Below are 24,237 nucleotides of genomic sequence, written 5' to 3'. Positions count from 1 at the left end.
AGAGGTTAATTATTTTAATGGTATATTAACACAAAACAGGTATTTTATTACACAGCACTTTTTTTAAGTTTCTAAATTACAGGAATTTATAATAATTTGTTATAATAACCACTTGTAAAATATCAAGGCATTGACGAATTCTTAAGTGCTTAGGAGACACTAGATTATGATAATGTCAATTTTGATTCTGCGTTAAGTATAATCTGTAGATTTTTCTGCTCTTTTGACAACTAATAACCAGAATTCCCTATTTCCTAACCAACTGGATACTCAGAAATTGGTGTAAGGATTTAAATTTGTTTGAAAAATTGTTTTCTTTTCCATTTTCAGTGGATTAAACAGACAGAGATTTAAAAGGGTTGAGGTAAAGTATAATGGAGATCCTATTGCAGCCTTGATAAAATTTAGAGGAAAAATTGGGGAGAAATTAATCAGATACTCAATAAATTGAAGAAAACCAGAAAAGAATATCTCTAGAAATTATTTTTGTGTGTGTGAGAAGAAATTCAAGTAGTATTATACCCTTGTTTTACAGAAAAAGTTATCAAAGTCTTGACCAGTTATCAGCTGAAGTTAGCCTTTCTCAGACTTCACTGGATCCAGGTCAGTCACAAGGAGATGGAAAACAAGACACATTAAATTCAATCAGTGAAGGTAAGGAAAAAAATTCTATTTGAAAATTACTTTTTCCTGCACTATTATACTTTGGTTGCTGAGGATTGCTGAAGAATAATAGTGATATTTCTGTGAAGCATGCTAAGGATGAAGTTGCCATTATTAAAAATGGCCTGTTCTTGTTTTTTTCTTGTGTTTGTGGCAAACCTTGAAAGACTGCCTAATTTTTTATTTCCTCACTTCCTGTACTCCTTTCATCTCACTCCAATATGGATTTTGTGTCTCTACTGTTTAATGAAATGATTGATATGTATCAAAGCAATTTAACCGCTGCCATATTGATTGCTAAAGTCAGTTCTCCAGCTTCTCTATTAAACACCTCAGCAGCTTTTGATCCAATTGACCACTTCCTCTTCTCGAGTTACTTTTGGTACCTTGCTATTGAGTATTCAGAAAAACTTGAATAAACCTAAGAGTTTTCTTTTTCCTATTTACCGCTTTCAGCTGTGCTCTATCAACCACGTTTCCCCTTGAGTTGTACCTTCCTGAACAGTATCTTGGTCCAATTCCATAACTTTCCAAGCCACTTTCAATGATCGCATTTCAGTTTTCAAGACTCAAGCTATTCATTTTTAAACTTCAGTAGCTTAGTTGGTTCCAAGTTCTTTTCTTTCCTGCCCCCAGCATAGGTCAGAGCTGTGACTCTAGCCCTTTGGATTGGACTAGTGTTTGTATTATATGGTGCTCACATCTTTTCTCTCTCCTTCTGCCCAGTTCTACATCTGCCGCTCTGTGTGAGCTGGGGAGAGACAGTTTCTTACCTCAGGGGACCCTGCATTCTTCTATGCCTCCAATTTCTTCCTTGTCTTCTCCATTGCAATAAATGGCACCACCATAGGCATTATCGTAGATTCTACTTTTTACCCTTACAACTGCCTATCAGTTTATTAGCAAGTTCTGTCAGTGCCTTCATACAACATGTGCTATATACATTGATGTATCATCATCTCCATTACTGTAACCCTAGTCTATGCCACCTGGAGCAAGCCTGTTGAACGGACTACTGCCACAGCTTTTTCATTGGCTTTCATCTCTCATTCTTGCCCCCTCATAGTCCATTTTCCATACAGCAATCACCGATCTTTGAAAACATAAACCAGAAAGTATTATACCCCTACTTAAAATCCTGCAATGGCTCTCAATGACAATCATAATAAAATTCAAGCTACTTATTACAGCACCATAATTGTTGATAGAAAAGGGTGAGAACTTGTCATTTTTTTCAAAGAGCACTTATTAAACCTCTCATATGACAGGTACTATGCTAGTAACTACTAGTAGCTACCGTATTTCATCAAATCTAACATGCCTTGGGTCTTAGGATACACCATTATTTTATGTACCCCAGAAAAAGAAAAAGAAAATGCCAACAATTAAACTATAATGCATTTCCATATCTCTTAGCATTTTTCATATTTATTTTAAGAGCTCTTTTAGACCTAAGCAAAATAAATCACAGAAAAAGTTGAAAGCTATATGATTTCACTTAATGTGGGATACAAAACTGAAAGCAGCAAATGAACATAACAGAGATTTATGGACATGGACAACAGTTTAGTGCTTCCTAGAGGGAAGAGGGGCGAGGTAAATAGGGGTAAAAGGCGTCAAATATATGGTGACAGGAGAAAATTTAACTTTGGGTGGTGAACGCACAATGCAATATACAAATGACATACTACTGAATTGTACACCTGAAATCTACATGATTTTATTAACGAATGTCACCCCAATAAATCTAATTTAAAAATAAAAATAACTTGTTTTAAGAACATTTGAGATGTTGCTTCCTAGCATATGTCATCAGTTTGGCTCAAATAGACTTATACAGATTTTTTAAAAACCCAACAAACTGTAATTCACATAACATAAAATTCACCATTTTAAAGTGTGCAATTTAATGGTGTTTGGTATATAGTCTTGCACTGCTTAACAATGGGGATACGCTCTGAGATATGTGTCGTTAGGCAGTTTCATCGAGTGAGCATCATTGAGTGCACTTACACAAACCTAGATGGTGCAGCCTACAACACACCTAAGCTACATGGTACAGCCCGTTGCTTCTAGGCTACAAGCCTGTGCAGCATGTTAAAAACCAAAACAGATTAAATCAAGCACAAGAGAAAATGATACAATCAAGAGACACAGTAAACATGAGATGTATGAGGCTGCTGCCAGAGTAATACAGCCTACTGTTTTACAGCTGTTGTTATAACTAGAAAGAGTATACTTTATAACAATGAAAAGTAAATACATAAGCCAGTAACACTGCTGTTTATTATCATTGAGTTCCATGTACTGAACATAATTGTATGTGCTATATACTTTTATAGAACTGGCAGCTCAGGTTTACACCAGCATCACTATACAAGTAATGCTTTGTGCTAAGAGATATGATAGCTATGACATCAAAAGGCTATAGGAATTGTTTTTTTCAGCTTCATTATAATCTTATGAGACCACCGGTGTACATGCAGCCTGTCGCTGACTGAAATATTCATGTGTGGTACATGACATAATTATGACAATCACTACTACTTAATTCCAGAACATTGCTATCACCCAGTAAAGAAGCCCTGTACTTATTAGCAGTCAACCCCAATTCCTCCCCACTCCATCCCTTGGTAACTACTAATCTACTTTGTCTTTTTGGATTTGTCTATTCTAGACATTCATATAATGAAATCATACAATATGTAGCCCTTTTTGTCTGGCTTCTTTGACTCAGCATAATGTTTTCACAGTTCACCCATGTTACAGCATATATAAGTGCTTCATTCCCTTTTATGCCCAAATAATATCCCACTGTTTGGATATACTGCAATTGATTTAGCCATTCATTAGTTACTTAGATTGTTTCCACTTTTGTGCTATTAATAATGCTGCTATGAACATTCATGTACAAATTCTTATGTGAACACACAGTTTTACTTCTCTTGGGGATATAACTAGAAATGGAATTGGTTAGATCATGTTCAACCATCTGAGGAACTGCCAAAATGTTTTTCAAAGTGACTACCATTTTACAATCCCACCACCAATGTAGGTTGCAGTTTCTCCATACCCTCACGAATATTTGTTATTCTTTTATTATAGCCATCCTAGTGGGTCTGAAGTGGAACTTCATGGTTTTGATTTACACTGCCCTAATGAGTAATAATGTTGAGCATCTTTTCATGTGTTTATTGGCCATTTGTATATCATCTTCAGAGAAATGTCGCTCAAATCCTTTGACCATTTAAAAATGTCATTGTCTTCTTATGGTTGAGTTGTAATAGTTCTTTATGTACATGTATATTCTAGATAGTAGAGCCTTATCTATGATTTGCAAGTATTTTGAGGGATTTTTCTTTTCGCTTTTTTGCCAGTGTTGATTCAGTTTTCAATTTTTATGAAGTCCTGTTTATCTAGTTTTTCTTTTGTTTTTGTTGTCACATCTAAGAAATCATTGCCTAATCCAAAATCATGCAGATTTACACCTGTTTCAAGAGGTTATAGTTTTAGATCTTTTAGGTCTTTGATCTATTTGGAGTTAGTTTTTTGTATTTTGTATATGGTGAGCTAAGTGTACAATTTCATTCTTTGGCATGTGGATATTCAGCTGATTCTGGACGATTTGTTGAAAAGACTTCTTTTCCCCCATTGAGTGGTCCTAGAACTCTTGTTGAAATATATTACATATGTGGGTTTATTTTTGGATTCTTAATACTGTTTTGTTGGTCTATATGTCTCTGCCAATGCCACATTATCTTTACTCTAGTACCACACTGTCTTGATTGCTGTAGCTTTGTAATTAAGTTTTGAAGTCAGGATGTGTGAGTCTTACAACTTTGTTCTTTTCTAAGATCATTTTGGCTATTTAAGGTCCTTTGCATTTCCATATGAATTTTATAATCAGCTTGTCATTTCTTAAAAAAAAAAACAACAGGGAATTAAAATTTTGAAGAGGATTATATTGAATCTGTTGGGATCAATTGGGGAAATATAGCAGTTACTCTGTGGTTGTCAGTGTGTAACTCTTGCACTTTGGTTATATTCCTGAGTATTTTATTCTTTCAGATGCTATTATAAATGAGTTATTTTCTTATTTTTATAATTGTTAATTACTTTAGACGTTATGCATAGATTTTAAAATTTTACTTCCCTATAATACGGAAAAAAAAAGTGAATCGTCAAGAACTTCATCTTCAGTCTATATTTTCTGAGTCATTTTTGTGAATCAAAATTGTCAGTGACTATGCCTTTCCTCACAATATCACCCTCTGCCAACAGTGAACCATTTCCTAAAACAATACTACACTGTTGTAGGGATTTCTTTCAAATTACCAACAAATATCCTGCACATTTTTACACAGATATGTTCCTATTTGCCTACTTTATAGTTTCATTTTCTTCGTTAAATCAAATGGTTTTGCAAGTTTAACAGCTTCTCATCAAAGGCAACAGTTCTGTAACAAATTGATGTTTGACCTCTTAACAGAAATCCTGCATGATGCATGAATCAGTCACACCAATTGCTTGTTGCTTCAAAATTTACTTGATCTATTCTGAGGACTTTCTTCTGCCTTCAGTTATGTGCTTGGCAAGTGATAAGCAATCCTTTGCAGATGTCATCAAGCCTCATCTACTTGCAGGGTTTTCCCCTTTTTTATGAATTTGTTCTCAAGCACTTTGTTTTGTTTTATAGGTATGAACTGCAGTATTTCTTGTTAATATTTGTTTCAGTGATATGAAATTTACATCCTGCTTTTCTCATGCTTTTCTATGAACAAACAACTATTATTTTTAAGGGCAAATTATCTTGTACTGTTTTTGAAAGCATTTTAAGCAGCATATAAACAGGCAACTCAGTGATACCTATGTGAACACATGTGATCAAGTTCATGCATGTACAGGCAAAAACAACTATGTCACAACTCCCTCTTGGCCAGCTACAACTTCAACACACATTGGTTCTAATAGTTTAAAATTTTATTGCACAAAATGATGACCATCCCTTTTCTTGACCATAGATCACAAAAAAGTCCTTGCACAACAGCTTAATATAATTTTCCTTATATTTATGGGTTCGATAGTAGCTAAAGAATCTTTTTAGGCATTCCTTAAAATTAGGATACATATTTATTGCCTCTCTGGTTCCTCACTGACACTTTCCTTCCCACCCCAAACTTTTCTTTCTTAGAGTTGGTTATCTTGCCACTCACTTACCAGTTCTCAAAATCTACTGAGTCATTCATGGCTCTTCTCACCTAACATCTTGCCTTCACCAAGCACTACTTTATTTCCCTCAAATCATGCTTCACAGAGCCCTCAAGTACTTAAAATACAAATCAACCATGCAATCCCCTTATGAAAAAGGCCTCAGTGGCTCCCTACTATGAGTATGACCAAGAATATAGTCTCTGAATTCAGAAGACTTGATTTCAGGTCACACTGCAAACTTATAATGGTTACAATTTTCAGGCTCTTTAACATGAACTCTAAAGTCTTCTGTGGCCTTTATCCATCCCTCTAGTCTCATTTCTTGCTTGTAGCTCCCTGAACCTTGGGTGGTAATTCTCCCCTCTGTGCCTCTGTCCATGTTGGTCCTCTGCAGAGCCTCTGCTGGTTCCTGCCTCCTTGGGTATGCATGCCCACTGGATTCAGTTCGGTGGTCATTTTCTCCCTTGAAACTTCTCTAATTGCCCCTAACCCATACCTTCTGATTCGGTTTGGATACTTCCCCTCTAGGCCTCCATAATGCCCTTGACTTACAGTTCTCACATAATGCCCTTGACTTACACTAACTGCATATTATTATAATTTTGTTTGTATATGTTTCCATCATATACTAAATTCCCTATAGACAAGAAGTGGTTTTAAAAATTATCTTTTATCACAATGCCTTGCACATAGAGGATGCCCATTGACTTCTCACAATAACATTTGTAGCAGCACCATCTGAAGACTTGTGGAGTTTAGATTCCATATCAATACACTTAAAATAAAACTGACCTTTCTTGCTATTAAACAAAACCCATTTTCTGCTCCTGATGGCTAATTTGTTTCTGCTAGGAACTATCACTCTCCCAGTCATCTGGCCTAGAAAGTTTTGTTAATTTTGACAAGTTCTTCCTCCCATGTCAATTAATTGCTTTGAAAATATTAACTCAGATTTTAATATACTTATTTTTTTAATCCATTATTTTACATGTGTTTACGTACATGTATATATGTATTAGTAACTGTTAACATGACAATATTCAAGAATATGCAATATTAGGTAAAATAGGAAGTGTTTAGCTTCTTATTGGTATCATTGTTCAAAGTAAATTAAATGTTATTTTATCCTAATTTTCAGGTAAAGAAGATACTCCCTCATTACTCGGTCTCTGTGGGTCTCTAACATCAGTGGCAAGTTACAAATCTTTAACAAGCCTAAAATCTAATGACTATCTTGCAAGTCCTACAACAGAGATGACAAGTCCAGGCCTAACTCCATCCTGAACATTTTTATGTAAAAGCCAAAAAATTTTATGTTGCAAATGTTCTATTTATATAAGTTTGACTGCTGGGAGAACCTTCGGAGTTTTATATTGTTCTGGCACATGTCTGGAATTTTATTGCTTACATTAGAGAGTTCAGTCCACTCCAAGTAAAATTTTGAGTGAAAAAAAAATGATCCTGCCACTTTTCATTTTAAAATTCTATTTGTCACTGAGGAAGTTTAAAATGAATAGGCTTAAAAAAAAAACTTTCAAAGATCCTCTAAATCAATAATCCATTGCAAATTGTACATATTTATTCACCTGATTTTCAAATGTTTAAATATATCATAATTGCCAGAGACATAGTTCAAGGTTTATTCCAGAGACTTATTTTCTTTCACTCTTTTCTGCAGTGATTAAAATTTCTAAAAATGACTTGCCAATTTCACTTTTTATTAATTTCTTTCTAGGTTCTAATGTTTAAAAGCCTTGTTTTTAACATGAGAATGTCCTGACTGTCCTCATCTGCAGTTTCACAGTGGCCGATTCAGTTGTTCTTTAACAATTATCATTTGGTATCAACATCTCCCTTAACATTTTATAAATTTTATAGGAATGGGCCTTTAGGCAGTTACTAAATTTGTTAGGGTCATAGGGAAAGTATTTTACAGTATTTCAGGCCATTTAAGTAAACTGAATAAATATCTTGTTTTCTCAAAATTTTCTTAAAAGGTTTACCAATTTAAAAACATGATCAAATATGCCATAAAATTGGAAACATTAAAAAATGTAGAACAGATGTTAAAAAAAGTTTGATCAGGAAAGATGTCAAGATCAGTAAGTATTTGAGAAGCTTTTAAATTAGGATCAGTAGGGTAATCACCATACTTAATGTCTGGCATACAGTGCTATTTTTTCTCTCATGTATGCAACAATGCATTGTATCATGTATGTTTTATAGCTTGTCATTAATCATGTCATAATCTCATGTTAAAAATCTCTGCACTTCTACGGGTTAAAAATGTTTTCTTTTTTAAAAAAGCTATGAACCATATTTAAATGTTTCTGGAACTATACATTTTGTCCCTAAAAATTCCACCATATTGAAAGAGAAAATGTATTAAGTATATTTTCTATAGTAAGTAATATGAGGAAAACATGATCAGTTGTGCCAAAGAAGTTTTATACATTGTTTACATTAAGAGGCTACAATATTTATTGGAGACTTCATGTGCTGTTTTTATTAATAAAACATTACATTCAAACTTAGTAGCTTTGACCTATAGGAAGAATGTTCCTCCTAATGCAGTTTTTATTGAGAGGAGGCAAGAAGTGCTGAACTTATCACATTCATTCTTTGTATCAGAAATGTAGGAGTGTGGTGGTTCTCTGCAATCTTTAGAACTTAATTCTCATCATTTGGAATTTAAGGTAACAGTAACAAGGCTAGTCTCATTTGTAAGGCAGTTCAAACAACGTCATTTCACGGACAAAGGAGGCCTGGAAGCCCTTAAAATAAGTTATCTTAGATGTACCAAAACTTACTCAGAGCTTTATTCTTTTAGCTTAAGGCTTTACTTGTAGAAATGCAAATATTCTTGAAATGGTACCTTTAATATCTTAATTCTGTATACCACATTGTGAGTGAGGTATCCAAAGCAGTTTTTACTCAGCACGGGAGATAAAGCGAAGGTATATGGACAATGGAAACCTTGGGAGGCGGTAATGAGAAATTGGTTGAGGGGAACTTCAAAACTTTTAGGCTAGCCTTAAGCACTATTGCTGCTTTCCTAAGAACTATCAGAATGTTTAAATGCTTTATCATTCGTGGTTAACTCTCAACTTGACATTATCCTTTACTAATTTTAAAAAATCACTTAAAATTTTTCCATACATTTTTATAACAGTTATTTCAAGATTCCATAATTGATAAACTTTTTCAGATTTATCTAATGTATACAGTAAGTTGTGCATCTTAACATGCTGCTAAATGCAGATTTAAACATGACATCTGAGGATCATGACTTTTCCTCCTTTCTTGGAGCTCTTGGTATAAAGTTAATCTGCTAATGTGAATTCAGGTTTCCACAGTTCCTTTCACAGTAGTTACAGAGGTAGTTTGTTAATGTGTGCATGAGGAAACAACTTATGTCTCAACCTTTAGTTTTAGGTGGTGTTTACTGTTCACTGACCCTCCCCAAAATAGAATGCTTAATTACATGCTAATATTTCCACGTGTATTTTGTTGCCTTGATGTATACTTGTTGCACGTACATTAAACATTTTGTACCATGAATCTGTAGTCTTATTTAATCCTTGACGAAAAGTTACTTGATAAATTTTACATGGACTTTTGTTTCAACAAATGTGGTAAATGTATATTACTTAAACACCTAAAATACTAATATGAAAATGGTTTGAGAAATCTTTATTTCAACTCACATCATATTAAATACATTTTTTTAAATAACATGACATGTTTTAGAATACACAGCATCTACCGCATTGGCACAGTACAGAAGTAGTTCTGGCAGTGCCGCTGACTGCATTTCCCATCTGATCTCCCACTAAGCACGTCGTATGCTCTTTGTTCAAGCCACTGGGACTATATCCCACTGCCCGATAGAGACGCCCACCTCCAGGTATATTTAACTGGATCACCTGTCCTAATCTTAGGAGCATTTCCTGAGCACACCCTCTCCACCCCCAAGCTTAGTGGAGCTTTTGCATTGCTCCCCTTTCAATCATAGCTCTGAACTTCCTTAGGGCCAGTAATGGTTCTTCATCTCCAGTGCTTTTCATACTGCCTACCGCATAAAAGGTCTCAAGTGATGAATGACAGATTAAAATATAAGAGCCATAGTTTCTTTTAAAATTCATTTTGGAAAAAAAAATTCAAAAGTGATAGACTAAATTTTCCCACATCTCTGGAATTTATGCCCCAGAAAAAGGAAAGTATTTCAACACTGTATCCTTTCAAAAGTCAAATGTGTATTATATGAAGAGTAGCAAACAGTACTTCAATAAGACATTTCTTCTTAAAAAATTTTGCACATAAATATGCATGTTAGAAAATTACCATTAATAAAATGAAATTTTCCTTTCAGAAACATTACCAAGAACACAATTTCTAGACAAACCCTTCTTGGTTGCTAATTTTTTTAACCAAGGTATTAATGCTTATTTTAACCACTTAAGTATAGAAAGAGCTGAAGCTTTCTTTCATCCTTCTTTTCATCCAGATACACTGCAAGTAAAGTATGTTAGAAAAACTATTAGGGAATTATTAGATTTAAATTATTTTAGTCATAAATGATAATTTTCCATAAGTGCAGTCAGTATTGGGGATAGGGTTGGAAAATTTCCTTCTGGTATTTATAAGTGATAGTAAGTTGAAATATGTGACTGCTTTTTGAGAACATAGATTTAAATCTAAATATTCTCTTTTTCTACCCATCAGTAATCAAAAAGCATGGCAAAACCAAATTAAGTTTAATACTGTTAAACAGCAGTGTTCAAGATAAAAGTTCACACATTATGTGACTATTTAGCTAGAAGTACAGTGATGTTAAGAAAGCAAAATAATGAAAATGTAAATTAATATAACTATATTTTTATGGATATGTATGTTGCAAATTTAAAGTAAATCAACAGCATAAAAACAAAAAGTTAAATACAAATCTTACATAGCTTATTTCTGGTGAAACATTAACACTTTACTATAATACAAATAAATTCCTCTATCAATACTATAGAAGATTTGTTACCTAAATATATTACCTATTTTAAGGGAAAAAATGCTTCACATTCATAAAATACACAAACTATAATAAAGTGTTTTTTCTTATGTATATCCTGAGCAAATCAAATATAAAAAATATCATTTCTTGTCCTGCTATCATGTTCTTATTTCATTCCTATAGTGATAAGTTAAATTACTCAGGCATTAGCCTACACTGTAGGGGCCCCCAACCCTGGAGTCTGTGGCCTGTTAAGATCCAGGCCTCACAGCAGGAGGTGAGGAGCAGGCAAGCAAGTGAAGCTTCATCTGTATTTGCAGCTGCTCCCCTGTGCTAGCATCACTGCCTCAGCTCCACCTCAGATCATCAGGCATTAGATTCTCATAGGAGCACTGGTGCCTGGTGCCAAAAAGTTTGGAGACTGCTGGCCTACAGTGACCAAAAGCTATTTCTTCAAGGAAATTGCTGCCTGTTTAGTCTCTTGGTCTAATATACTGTTAGATGTATATCATCATGGAAAATTTTGGAAATTTTTGACTGATATTGTATTAATATCCAATTTGATAGAAGAAAGCAACAGAAGTGACCTAGAGAACACCACAGTGATACATAAATTACAACACAGCTGAAACCTGGGTACCTTCCATGCCAAACACAATGTGGTTTTCCACTGCACACCCAAGTTTGACTGAAGTGAACATTTAAAACAATCGGTACAACTTCCCTCTCTTGCAGAAACAGTAGGGAATACAGGGTCTTTAGTCATCAAAAACAGCAGCATCCACATCACACAAATAATTATATTTTGGTTCATAAAGATAAAACAGCCATATCTTTGATCGGAGAAATCCTAATATATGTGAAGACTTCAAACAAAAAATCTAATGCATTTTTGAAGTTTAAAAAAAGTAATATTTGGTAAATGTTATTTAAAGACTTCCTCCTATTTATCTACTTTGCTGAAATGCTTAAATATCTATGTGCATGATTTAAATGTGTATAAAAGACTTGGCATTTTTCTTCTAGACCCAGTACATAATTCAGCACTTAATTCAAAACATTTTGATGTATTGGACACATTCCCACATAAGATTGTTACACCACAACCTATAATTGAAACTCAGAAATTACCACTTCTGGTGCTAATTTTTCTTTTCTTTATAAAAACGTTCAATGGTTATAATTTCTGGGATATCCTTTTTAGTATCTCAAAAATTAGGATAACAAACTTTATTTTAAAATTAGGATAATGATTTAGAGGCAAAGTACAAATTCCTATGCATTTAAATTATAGGAAAGAAAGACATAAAATCACTCTAAGATAATGGTGAAAAAGTTCTTGCCTAAGAGTCTTCATCTTATTATTTGGCCACGGTTATTATTTCAAGTTGAAACACCGTCACTAATATTTCTGTTTTTGAGCATTTTGTTCCTGGAAAAAAGCCTTTCCAAATTCATATGTACTGATCATAATGGCACAAGCAGGAGCAATTTTAACTAAACGGGGAATTAGGCCTGAAAAGAAAACAGAAAAACCATAAGAACAAATTTTACCTTATTTTTTAAAATGTAATTTATTTGGTTTTATTCTAAAAATGATCAAATTAAACAAAGTGATATATCAAATATTTGCCATAAACTGGTGTCAAAGAACAAACCACACTCACTCCCAACCTTCTCACTTTAATTCCATGTTACTTTATATAGAAATTTATCTTATTGATAGTAAATCTATTATTTAACATTTTTAAATTTATAGCAAAGATGTGGAATGTTTTCAGTAACTTTCTGAAGTAACTGAAAGTTAATTTAGGAAGGTGATAGACTTAAAAGTAAAAGTAATCATTTTATTCAACAATTTGGTAAAGCAAATATTTTTACCTGTAAATAGTCCAGAAAACCCATTCTTAACAACAATGTTCTTCATTATAGCCCAGGTTGACATATGCAAAGGCACAGAAACTAAATGTTAAAATAAAGAAATGATACTATTACAAAATACCACTTAATTTCTAATACAAATACACATAAAATAGTGTTTATGGCCTTTGGGGGTATATCATTTCATTATAATAATAAGAGATCTGTTTGCTTAAAGAGCTATTTTAAATACTTCTAATAGTTGGTCATTAAAAATAAATTAGAAAAAGACTGTAAGATTAAAGGTGTATAAGGACTAGGTGGAATCAAGGAATATGCCAAAGGTTTCCCCTGAACTGATGCTTGTTTCTTAGGCTTGGAAGTGGATATCCTTTACACTTTTTTCCAAGTCTTAAAAACTTTCATAATGAAAAATTTTACAGATAGATAAAAATCTTCATGGGGTTCCCAAAGCTAAAAAGAAGCCCTGATAATCATGTTTCATTAAATTTGTATTGCATACATTAATTTTTTTTTTCTTTCTAAAAAAGAAATTCTGAGGAAAATGGCCCAATCTCTCTAGTAAGGTCCAGCTTTATTAAAACCTTTCTGTATAGATGTGCCAGTCTTGAAATAAATTAGATCAGCCCTGTTTCCTCCAAAAGGCAAATTCATCCTTCAACTAACAGTAACATCTCACTTATTTGCAACCTCTCAAATGTCCGGAACATAGGGAAAAAACTAATTTAGTTAAGAAAAAAACCAGCAAAAATAGATGTCACTAAAGTTCAAACATAAAGCTTATGAATGAGCTGTTCATATACAAAGTTCACTTACCTTCATTTTACCCAATGATGTTGGCTTAGCCCACAGACTACTAGATGCAATAACATATCTGCTAAGAAGCAGGCATACTACCATGTGAACACCGAGACAGCTGACATGCTGAAGATTTCAGTCTTTGAGATCAGCTAGATGATGGGCAAATACTCCTGTATTACCCTCACTAGCTTCTGAGAGCTGCATTGCAAAACCCTACAAATAATTAATGTGTACACTGATGAATCTCTGAGTCATTAAGAAAGATTAAAGGACATATTATGAAGCATCCCTAGGAAAAAAAGGAAAGATAAGAGACAAATATCTTTCAAAAATGTCTCTTTAGAATTTTGCCACTAAATGGACTGGGGCTTATTATCTCGTTTCATTTATATAAAATATCAGATTCTCTATGAACATAAACAAGGCCTTATGATTTAAGAAGCTATACTTTCAATATAAGTAGTATAATAACTATAGCAACCCAATAGGAAGGATAGTTACTTTAAAATCAAGAACAAAGTATTTATGAATGAAATTTAACTTTTTTAAAAAAGTCAATGATAAAAACATTATATTACAAGTTGGCAACTTTCTACTTTATGTTCAAATTACATTTAACTTTTGGAAACAACTGGTAAAAGAGAGGAAGCCAAATAGCTGGGTATTTCTAATCTTGTAGAACTCAAGCCCCAAATGGTCTCTATTTCAATAGCCGTAAAAGAAAATGGACAGAAAGTTAATAACTGAAGGTAAGTCACGACAGAGTGCTAACAGACCCTTAAAATTGTCTCCTGCCTAAAGTTCCAACATTAAATAGCTAGTTTTACAGGTAATTAATAGTAACTTCTTACATTATAAGAACATACTGTTTCATTATTAAATATCTGAAGCGTGAACAATAAAATACTCATTTACTATCAAATTTATCAAATCCTAACAACTGTACCTTTTAGATACAGTGGAAGACGCCTGTATATTCCTTTCTGCTTAGTCTTCCTCTCTCCTCAGAGGTAACCACTCTTGTCTTTTTTTTAATCTTTGTCATGCCATGTGTTTAAACTTTTACTGCATCTGAACACATGTGTAAACTAAACTTGCTTTTTCATACTCTTAAACTTTATATAAATGGTATCATACCGTACTTTTATTCTTGTAATGTGCTTTAGGGTTATCTATGTTGACAATGTAGCTACATTTTATTCATTTTAATTGCTGTATGGTATCACTTTATATGGATTAATACAACTTACTCATTTCCCTGCCAAGGGACATTTAGGTGCTTTCTAACTTTTGGGAATTAAGAACCCTTCAGCAAATATCCTGTAGAAATCCAAGTGTTTCCCTAGGATACATATCTAGGAGTGGAATTGTCTGTTCAAAAGTATTTCTTGATATTGCCAGATTATTTCCTCAACAGTTCTTCCAAATTTATAGTCCCGCCTGCATAGCATGGAAGTTCCCACAGCTCCACATCCTCCCCAACAATCTAGAGCATATAATGTCCTTTACTGTTCTGGTTGCCATTTTCCTCATTAATACTAAAGTTGAGCATTTTTTAGAAGTTTATTTACCAAGTATAACTATTTTAAAAAATGATTTTTTAAAATTTCTGTTGAAGTATTTTAAAATACTGAATATGTTCAGAGAAAAAGTTAACCTGTGGAAAACAGGTGGATCAGAGCCAGGTTTAAAAAGCTGAAACAGAAGATTAAATTTTAAGAAATTAAATATAAATAATGCACTCATAAATGAGGTAAAAGTTACCTCTACTGTAGGATCTGGCACTTACGACATCCTAATGTGCTTCTCCTCCACTAGATTATGGGCTCTTTGAAGACTTAAGATGCCTCTACCTCATTTATCTGTATACGCCAGCATGGTACCCAATACCAAGTAGGCATTTAATCACAGTCGACTAATGAAGGATGGGAGAAGTGGTTTAAGTGCATTGATACAGAGATCCTATTCATGAATGGAATTGATCATCATTCTATAGGTTTTTTTTTTTTTCTTGGAAATAAAGGATTTGGTATAGCTGAGATCTGGAATGGAGAAAGATGCTTCTGATTTACTTCTTTCTTGGGGACAAATAATGTACAATGAAAATGAGAAAAAATATGGGCTTTTATTACTCAAATCAGAAGTGTAGTTTTCAACAGAAACATAGCTTGCTAAATATAAATTGTTCATAGCTGAAGCAGAATAACAAGTAAAAGTGACCATGGAAAATTAAGACCCCAGGCTTATTTAAGGTTTCTCCTTTTGGGTTTAAATGGAGAAAAAAAAGTAATGATAGGTAAGAGTGAGAGCTAATGAAAGACGATGCTCCCTGGTGCTAGTCTAAATGAGGATGTACAATCAATCACCTAGAGTACATTTTCAAAATACACAAGCTGGAGCCCCACTTTAGATTAAATAAGAGTCCACTGAGGGTGGTGCTCGGCCTTTGGTGTAGTGGAAAAAGCACCGCAGGTGACGCCAATGATTATCTACCTAGGTAAGTGGATCTCCAACTTTAGTGTGCTGAAAAATTTACCTGTAGAGATTCCTACCTTTCCCTCATCGTCACGATGGCCATTACCATGACCACCATGATGACGATGACGACAATGACACCACTACCAGTCATCAATCATCTATGATAAGTTATACCAAAGAGAATATTTCTACTACTTTCAATAGTTCATTTATCAGAGCAACAGAAATTTAGATGAGTTGGATGGAAAAATTAAAATAATTTTGAACTCCCAAGGGAGAAGAGATAGGGCTTAGGCAGCTGGAAGGCTCATACCTAAAACAGTTAAGTTGGAGAACCCTGATAATAAACTTTGATTACCTCTCAGGATTTAGTTCACTTCTAATATTAGAGCTGACTAGGACTTTTGTTAGTCAAGGACAAAGTTGTCACTAATATCAATCAGACGCATTTTCAGAGGTGTGTTATCAATGTTTCTTTCAACGTGAGAATACCTATTTTATTTTGTATGCCATATAATGGTGGGTTAGAACAATTTATTTACATTATAATAGGCTAATCACAAGGCTTACATAACACAATTTTGTAATAAATAATTTCCAATGGGTTCACTGTATACTTTCTACAGATAATAATGACCGAAGGGATCTAATATATGCAACTAAGTACACTTTAGTTCTAGAAGTAGTTACAGGTTATAAAGAAGTAAAAATAGATGGGATAATAGGTAGAAAAAAAAAAAAAACACACCAAAAAAACAAAAGCTAAAAAATAATCAGGAAAGAATAAATAATTCTACACATATTAACAAAACAAAACACACCACGAGAAAAAGATTTCTCAGTAATTTAATATACTTCACCCTAATTTGTCTAGATTTGGGAAAAAAACATATAATGTAATCTATATAGGAGATAAGGGATTTAACTGATGGTAGGCAAAATACACAGACTAAGATTTCTTAAATTTTTGTTTGGTTTTAGAGTATTTTTTTCTGAGTATTTCATTCTAACAGTGTATTACTTTCAGTTAGAGTCAGGCAGAAAAAAAAAAAAGTCTTATCCTTATTTTAAATATTCCTAACAGTATCTGGAAAGAAAAACAAAAATTTTCATAACAGCTTGAAAATGTTTTAAATTAATTAAACTTACTTTTATGACTTTCGTACATCCAAAGTTGTGTCTGCTTTTGTGTTTTTACCACATCAAATGGTAAAGTTGCAACAGCTGCAAACTACCCAAAAAAAATTGATTAATTTAAATCTACCTTTAAATTTTTCCCAAAATATTTTTACATTCTTCCAAATAGCACATTACTTAACCAGGATAATACTGAAAATCATAACTAAACTGAAAGTTAAAATAAAACCAGATATATTTAAAGAGAAACTTTTACTAAAGAAAACAGATACACATCTTAGTATATAGTATATAGTATGTAAAGAAATACATACACATCTTATGTATTTCTCCCAAAATTCAGAAGTAAAACAATCTCAAAAAAGTTCCTGTACTTTTGTGAGGTCACACAACTACTAGTGCCAGAGTCAGAATTCCAACTAGACCTCTCTGACTCCAAAACCAGTTTCCACAGTATGATTCTCCTGTGTGTTCCATTATTCACTTACGGAAGGTATAACACAATACATATTTTAAAATAGAGATTCTCAAATATCTATCAAGCACTTAAAATTTTCTAACAAATGTTTAAGAAAATTATAGAATAAAAAATTAAATTTAAATAAAATGCACTTTGAACATATACCCTTTGTATGGGTTTCAATGTATTTATCAAATAGTTACAACAGTTCACAAATAACATTTCTGAAAACTTATCTCAAAATGAAGTCAACAATTATTTTCATGACAAAATTAAGCAAAGAAGTTTTTTTAATTAAATTCCCTTAAGAATGTCTCATAATATTTGATAATATCACAGCCATGTGTAATAAAACCTAGCCTTTTTTTTTTTTTTTTGCTCCCCAACTCACATTTGGCTAATATGCTCATAAATGACTCTTAAAATTACTTTTATTTCACCCCAATAATGTTGACTTAAGTTCCTGAAATAAAATGTTTCAAAGATTTCAAGATAAAATCAATTATTGTTCCTCCATCTCCAAAACGTAGCATGTAGTAGGAAAAGGTAGCAAGCAATAAGGTAATAGTGCTCTTTGACACTCTAAAATGATGCAGTTTAGACTACCCAGGACATTGTCACACTGACACACTTTTTCTTTTGCGGAGACAAATTTTTATTTGAATACAGTCAAAAGGCAGCAATATTTTCTAGATCATTAAAATTGTTTTAAAATAAATTTTCTGTTAAAAAGTACTAGTAAAATAGAAAAACTTGTCCTTCATATTGCTAGAAAGCTGCTAAGACATTTTAAAGCCATTATTAAACTTGTATTTAGACATCGCATTTATTTTCAAGTATGGAATTGGTGCCGTAATTCTAATTATTATGAATTTCTAAAAATACACAGTATTGGTTCTTCATTCATGCTGGATGAAGATATAATTTAAATAAAATTAAGTTATATTTAATCACCTCACCAATAAGATGGATAATGAGAAGATTTTGCTGGCATTGTAACTACTGAAATTGCTTTAAAAAAAGTAATTGTTTTTTTGCTTCAAAAGGTTTACAACCCACATTATGCTATTTTACAGATCTCAGACCTATGAATATTCATAGCTAAGTTTTCAACTCAATCACAGTGGCTTTCTTATCTGATAACAATTATTCCAATATTTTCTTTCAGATCTTCATCATCTCACTATGCTCTTTCACTCTTAATTCAGCTACAGTACGTCAGCACCTCACTCTAAGTCAGCATAAATTCATTTGTAAGTATGTTGGTATAAGAAAACTCTTTGTGACCAAGATCATGGTGATGTGAATCTGCATAAAGGAAATCCACTATATTGAGTTGAAAACTTAGCTATGAATATTTTCGTTATGTGGAGGCGTGGGACAAGGTAAACGCTCTACTACCCCAAAATGGTTGAGATTCCTACCTTCTGCATGCAACTTTTGTTAAAATTAAGAATTATTTAGCCAAAATATTCCCAAAGAAACAGGAATTAGCAGCAGAGGATGAAATTCCTTCTATTCAATCCAATTATACACACGAGATGATACTCTGTTAAATATTACTTACTGGCATTAAATGAGCAAATTGCCAAACACTTTGTAAATAAAACACTATTTAAACTACTATTATCATAAATCTAGTTATCTAACAGGTCCAAAAGTTGTTCAGAAATATAACAATGTATTTTAAACATAATAAAAACACAGTCACAAAGTGCATTTTAAAATATTCAAATGGCTAATAATCTACTTCCTCAATATAGGATAGTAAATAGAACATTTTTAAAGCAGTGCAGCCCAAAAGTGCTCTCAACAGATATGAAATGCTATATTATATGTTGTTCTGCTTTAATAAGATTATCATTATTCTGGCTTATTAAAAGAATAAACTTACAGAACCAGACAATGCCCCTGAAGTAAAGTTGATCATAAATGTAGGTTCATATAAACCAGATTTCTCACACAACCATTTCTTTAAAACTTCATAGTTATACCAGTACATTGCTATAAAAAGAGAATGAAAACATATTTAGAAATGAAATGCAGACTTTAAAGAAAATTTTGGAGGTTATATATTAAAGGAAAAGAGAAATTCTGACCTTTATGCACCTTGCTTTCTGTTCAGACACATACTAGGTGAGATTTAAAAAAAAGGAACCAAATTCTCAGTAATATTCTAGCAGTCTTATAAAAACTAGGCATCAGTGAAGTTTGGATTTTAATTCCAAAACCTGACAAAGACAGTAGGAGAAAGGAAAAGTATAGGCAAATCTCATTCATGAACATAGGTGTAAAATCCTATAAAAATTAAATAAAACTGAAGACAAAAGTGTTTCATAAAAGATCAAACACTATGACTAAATTGGGTTATACAAGGAATGCAAAGGTAATGTAAATATAATAAGCCTGTTAGATGCCATACACATTGACAGAACCACAGGATCATCTAAAATGATGGAAAAGCAGTTCATTGAACACACTTTTATTTAGAGCAAATAAATTTCTTGGAAAACTAGGGTTGAAAGAAAACTTAACTTGATAAAGGATATGCATTGAGAACCTATACCGAAAAATAATAGTGAAACAACAGAACTATTTCCTTGAAAATGAGGAAAATAATAGTGATGCAACATCACCACTGCTACTATTCAAAACTGTCCTAGGCAGCACAGTAAGATAGAAAAAAATAAAAGCTATAATAATTAAAAATGAAGAAACAAAGTAGTTATAATTTACATATTATCAGTATAGAAAACCCCAAAGATGTGCAGACAAATTAGAATTTACAAGAATTTCAAAAGTAGCTAAATTTAAGCTAGCAGACAAAAATCGATTGTAACACCAGTCACGAAGATAGAGATTTTAACATAGCTACCAAAAGTTGAGGATGAGTGGGTGTACCTATAAATAAATCTTAAAAAAACAAAACAAAACAAAAAACGGTTGTATATAATCTTTACGAAGAAATTTTTAAATCCTTACTAAGACACTTTAGAGTTGTGTAATAAAGAAATGTAACATTCTTAGGGGAAAAAAGTAAGGCAACATCAAGATTTTTTACTAATGCACTAGTAATTTAGATAATACTGTGGTAATAGCACAGGGTTAGACAAATTAGCCAGTGAAACAGATCCATGCATACATGAAAACTTCATGTGACAGAGGTGACAATGCAAATCACTGAAGAAAGTATAGTTATTCAATAAATGATGCTGGGATAACTATCCATTCACGGGGAGAAAGGATGAGAATGCAACTGAATCCTTATTTCAGTCCATACACCCAAGTCAATTATAGATAAATGAATGGCCAATGAAACAGTGCCCAGTCTCGTTAATAATCATAAAAATTAAAGTGAAAAAGCCACTTTAAATTACTAGATAAACTGTGACAATAAAAGTGCTGGTGAGGCTATGAAGTGAAGAAGCAAGAAGCTAGTAGGTGTGTAGATCCACACAATCACTTCAGAAAAGATTTTGATGTTATCTAATAAAAATTTAAATGTATATATTTATGTGAACCAGCAAATCTAATATTGGAGAAATTCTTGTACATGTACACTATGAGACTTAAATATTGACAACAGTATTCTTAACTTGTGAACTCATACATAAACAAGGATAAAAAAGAAGAAACCAGTTACACATAAAAATAAGACTGAATCTTAAGATTTTTTAGTAAAATAAGCTCAAAAATCGACAAAACTAAATAATTCACTGTTTAGCAATAATACATATATGATAAACTATTTTTAAAAATCAAATCAATGATAAAGAAAAATTCAGTATAGTGGTTACCACTGGCACTGTGACAGTAGAGGATATATGTGGTTTTATGATTTAAAAAATTGCTACATTCTAGTTCATATATTGAAGTGGTAACTTCACAGGTGTTCATTTTATTAATATTCATCATTATTTATCTGTTACTTTTTCTGTATCAAAAACATATAATAAAAAAAACACTTGGCCTAGGAAACTGATTTAATTATATACTGTATTTCTGAACAGAATAACTGAACACAAAATGAAGAAATATACTAATGAAAAGGGAAAGATGCAGAGATGTAAACAAGAGAGCCCAAGAAAAAGACTAACTCAAAAGGAAAAAGAAAGAGGAACCTTAATACAAGGGTTCTCAATAATTATTTCTTTCAGGTTTTAAATGAAAACTCCGGTGATTCACAAAAGAAATACTACTGAGGTATGCACATTCTACAAGTTATTTGTTAGTTTTTTATACTTCTTTTTCATGATTTTCACCCTTTTCCTAATTCAATGTTTAGCATAATCTCCTATCTGATTTATAACAGTCTTGTTTACAGGAAGCTCATTGAATGGGAGATTTTTATCTTTAATAACTGAAAAAAAGTAGAAGTCATTTAATTTACAGGTGGTCTTAAATGTATTTTATGATATTCTGATTTGCAGTAGTTTACTTATCTTATTAATTATGACTTATTTAGAATAATGTTAAAGATAGTTTGTATTATCTAAATATAAATACACACCATTAATATTTAAAAAGAAATTAAACAAGGGATAAAAGAAAACCAGGCTTAAATTAGAAATTATTCATTCAATTAAGACTTATAAAGCTCTGAAAGCCCAACACTGAACTAAAAGTTTGTGGTTACTAAAGAAGATAGCTTATCTTTAGCCTTAACGAGTTTAAAATTTAGTTGATTTAAAAGTAATATATAAATAAGACAAAGCTACCTAAAACTTAGCAGACACTAATAGGATAAAATCCTACCTGAGAATGGTACATCTCTAAGAACAGTAGGAGCCCAGCCCCTCCAAAGAGAAATCCAACCGTCTTCAGATACTCTCTTGCTGACATATTGATGCAGTTCGTTGTAAGAAAACTTCTTTGATTGCATCTTGGTTCTAATCAATTCTAATGGACTTATCACAGTTACTGCACCAACTAATACAAACAAGCAAATATAAAAAAACAAAAACGAAGCCATGTACTATGCAAACACACATGCGAAATTTCCATATCATGCATTTTATATTTTAAATTTCTATTCTGAAATGTCTGCTAACTTTGAAATTAAACAGCAAATGATGCCAACATATCGGTGAAGATTTTCTTCCTTGATAAAGGTATTTCTTAAAAATCTGCTTTCATATACCTTACTCTTTCCAGTTTCAATTATTTCAAGGGCAGTTCCAGAAATATTACATATTAACTAGGACTACAACAAAAACCTCACTCCAACTACACAGAGAAAAATGTCTTTCTGCATAGAGGCAAATTTTCTTCTGATTAAACCTTGAATCTCAAAGTCTATAAGAAAACTGATCGGGACTTTGGCATCAATTTGACATCAATCTGATGTTGTCCTACAATCTAGAATCTAAAGTCTAAAATCATTCTAAAATCTCTGTCCAAGATTCTGCAGGTAATGACTGATCCTATTTCATTCTGATGGCAATTAACATACCATATGACTTCTAGAGTGAAAACATGAATGAGTTAATACAAACTACAAATGCAGTATACATATTACCACCACTTTATATTTTATATAAATTCTATGAATGTCAAAATTTTAAAAGCTTTAAACACAAATCATAATGAAAATATAGTACATTTATTACTTACATCTGGCCACAATTCCAGCAACAATTGGTATGTGGCTTTCATTTTCTCCTAATTTAGATCTCAGAAGAGCAGTTAATTGATCATAGCAGGTAAAGTAAATAACTGTAGCAGGAACTGCCATTACTCTGTTAGACACACACAAAAAGATCTGTACATAATAAGGCTTAAATATATTATTAAATACAAGCTAAAATCTTTATATTTTGTATAAGCAGAAAACCACACAAATCAGCCTCTGAGACAAATTTTTCTTTTATTTTAAAAATTATTAGTGTTTAACTCAGTAGGCCACAATGTAAAATAGGTACCTGACCTCCAGGAGGTTTCATTCTAGTTGTGAAAATAGGTTATAGAGCATCCAGTCAAATTATAAACAGGAAAGGACAAAGGAAGACACTTCTCTGTCTCCTAGACTTACTCTGTCTCTTTCTGGTCTCCCAAATCTTCTTTCCCAATTATATTTACCATAACATGAAAATCACTTAAGTAAAAAGTACAAGAGCAATTGTAAAATATTTTTGAACTATGGACCATATATCATACCTGCTTATAACTGGAAATAAGTTACAATTAATGTCATCAAAATTATATATGAGTATTGAGGAAATTTCAATACTGTGATATTTGAAAACTGATATTCTTTCAAATAAAAATGTCAACAGGGAATTATTCATTAAACATAAAGTTGTAGACACCGTCTACACCGTCATAAATATTAATGCAACAAGAAACCAGTCTATGTTTAAGGACTAACTAAAGGACATTCATAGACTATACTGTGAAATGCCTAATGTTCTAGAGTGAAGTTTGATTACTGAATTTAGAAATAGGATTGACTGCTGGTCTTGGATCTGCTACTAACTTTATAATCTTGGGCAATGTTTAAAATATATGCCTCAAAGTTGACTAATTTATTCCATAAAAAGATAAATTAGAAAGAAAGGTATTAGCTGGGATTTTACATTTAGCCTTACTAGTTTATCACAGT

General features: G+C 32.4%; 2 protein-coding genes across 7 annotated transcripts in view; one reads left to right on the top strand and one right to left on the bottom strand.

The window, feature by feature from the left end:
* Window positions 1-9,460, top strand: part of RUNDC3B (RUN domain containing 3B) — a 127,294-nt gene extending 117,834 nt beyond the window's left edge. For both annotated transcript variants that reach the window (XM_006925720.2, XM_006925718.3), the window contains 2 exons: window positions 536-654; window positions 7,013-9,460. In XM_006925720.2, the coding sequence (XP_006925782.1) occupies window positions 536-654; window positions 7,013-7,158 (265 nt within the window). In that variant the 3' untranslated portion in view covers window positions 7,159-9,460. The remainder of the gene's footprint in view (window positions 1-535; window positions 655-7,012) is intronic.
* Window positions 9,461-10,110: 650 nt separating this feature from the next.
* The window catches only part of SLC25A40 (solute carrier family 25 member 40), a 46,376-nt gene continuing 32,249 nt past the window's right edge, over window positions 10,111-24,237 (bottom strand). For 2 of the 5 annotated variants that reach the window (XM_006925716.3, XM_015599827.2), the window contains exons 7-12: window positions 23,250-23,374; window positions 22,392-22,565; window positions 19,531-19,640; window positions 17,189-17,270; window positions 12,761-12,841; window positions 10,111-12,394 (exon numbers count right to left, since the gene is read on the bottom strand). In XM_006925716.3, coding sequence (XP_006925778.1) covers window positions 12,282-12,394; window positions 12,761-12,841; window positions 17,189-17,270; window positions 19,531-19,640; window positions 22,392-22,565; window positions 23,250-23,374 — 685 coding nt within the window. In that variant the 3' untranslated portion in view covers window positions 10,111-12,281. Of the gene's footprint in view, window positions 12,395-12,760; window positions 12,842-12,870; window positions 13,775-17,188; window positions 17,271-19,530; window positions 19,641-22,391; window positions 22,566-23,249; window positions 23,375-24,237 lie in introns of those variants that run through there. The other 3 variants (XM_015599829.2, XM_015599828.2, XM_025042186.1) reach the window with 3 other exon arrangements.

Source organism: Pteropus alecto, unplaced genomic scaffold (genome assembly GCF_000325575.1).
Source record: "Pteropus alecto unplaced genomic scaffold, ASM32557v1 scaffold69, whole genome shotgun sequence".
Taxonomy (NCBI): Eukaryota; Metazoa; Chordata; class Mammalia; order Chiroptera; family Pteropodidae; genus Pteropus; species Pteropus alecto.
Note: the sequence above shows the minus strand (reverse complement) of the source record. Positions and strands in the feature narration are given on the sequence as shown.